Below are 854 nucleotides of genomic sequence, written 5' to 3' on the forward strand. Positions count from 1 at the left end.
GGAGACTGTGACGAAGTGAAGATTCAACACAATCTGCTGGCTTCTTTACATTTGTTTTTTTGCGTACGGTGCTGTGGTGTTCATAAATAAACTGAGTTGAATCATTCCACTTACAGATAAAACATCTGTGCAACAGATGTTTCCAGTCGTGCTCTGAGGTCAGAACTTCAGACTTATGAATCAGAAACAAACTGGAACTCAGCATTTGGTACATCTGAATATCTTAGAGAAACATAAAATGCTTTAGGTTGTTCTGGCTTTAAAGTCATTACAGTCAGGTCTTCCTTTCTAGTTTCCTCTGAAGAACTCAGTTTTTGAAAAATGGTTTTAAAAGTTACAAGAAGTTGCTTCAGAGGCTGAAGAGCCACAGTTGCAGGTTGTAAACACCCACAACTGCCTTCATCTAAACATAACTCACATCACAACATGAAGACTTCAACTGAATAGAGAACAGCAGGTATTTTCCTGGGAAATTATTTTATTAGTATTTGCACATGTTCTATAATGACAGGAAGTGATAAAACCATCCAGGAGTTTCTACAGAGGGACATCTGTGCTGAGGAGCAGCAGGAGCCCAGGACATAAATATAGAAAACTGCTCCGAGTGCTGAGGGGCAGGATGGGACTGGAGGACTCTGGGGAGGTTAATCTGTGAGGCCGAGCTTCTTCTTCAGGGACTCTGGCATCTCTGGGGGAGGGGGGCGGGGCAGGCGGAAGTACACCTTGACCGAGTCGTAGATGAACCACTGCAGGGCCGTCAGAGTTCCAATCATGATGATACGAGCGACCAGACCCTTCCACACACCTGGTACACACACACACACACACACACACACACACACACACACACACAC

General features: G+C 44.5%; 1 protein-coding gene across 3 annotated transcripts in view; it reads right to left on the reverse strand.

Annotated features, from left to right (window-relative positions):
• Nucleotides 1-458: 458 nt before the first annotated feature.
• The window catches only part of slc25a3a (solute carrier family 25 member 3a), a 15,005-nt gene continuing 14,609 nt past the window's right edge, over nucleotides 459-854 (reverse strand). For all 3 annotated transcript variants that reach the window (XM_014023662.1, XM_014023664.1, XM_014023663.1), the window contains exon 8: nucleotides 459-805. In XM_014023662.1, the coding sequence (XP_013879116.1) occupies nucleotides 645-805 (161 nt within the window). In that variant the 3' untranslated portion in view covers nucleotides 459-644. The remainder of the gene's footprint in view (nucleotides 806-854) is intronic.

Source organism: Austrofundulus limnaeus, unplaced genomic scaffold (genome assembly GCF_001266775.1).
Source record: "Austrofundulus limnaeus strain Quisiro unplaced genomic scaffold, Austrofundulus_limnaeus-1.0 Scaffold385, whole genome shotgun sequence".
Lineage (NCBI taxonomy): Eukaryota > Metazoa > Chordata > Actinopteri > Cyprinodontiformes > Rivulidae > Austrofundulus > Austrofundulus limnaeus.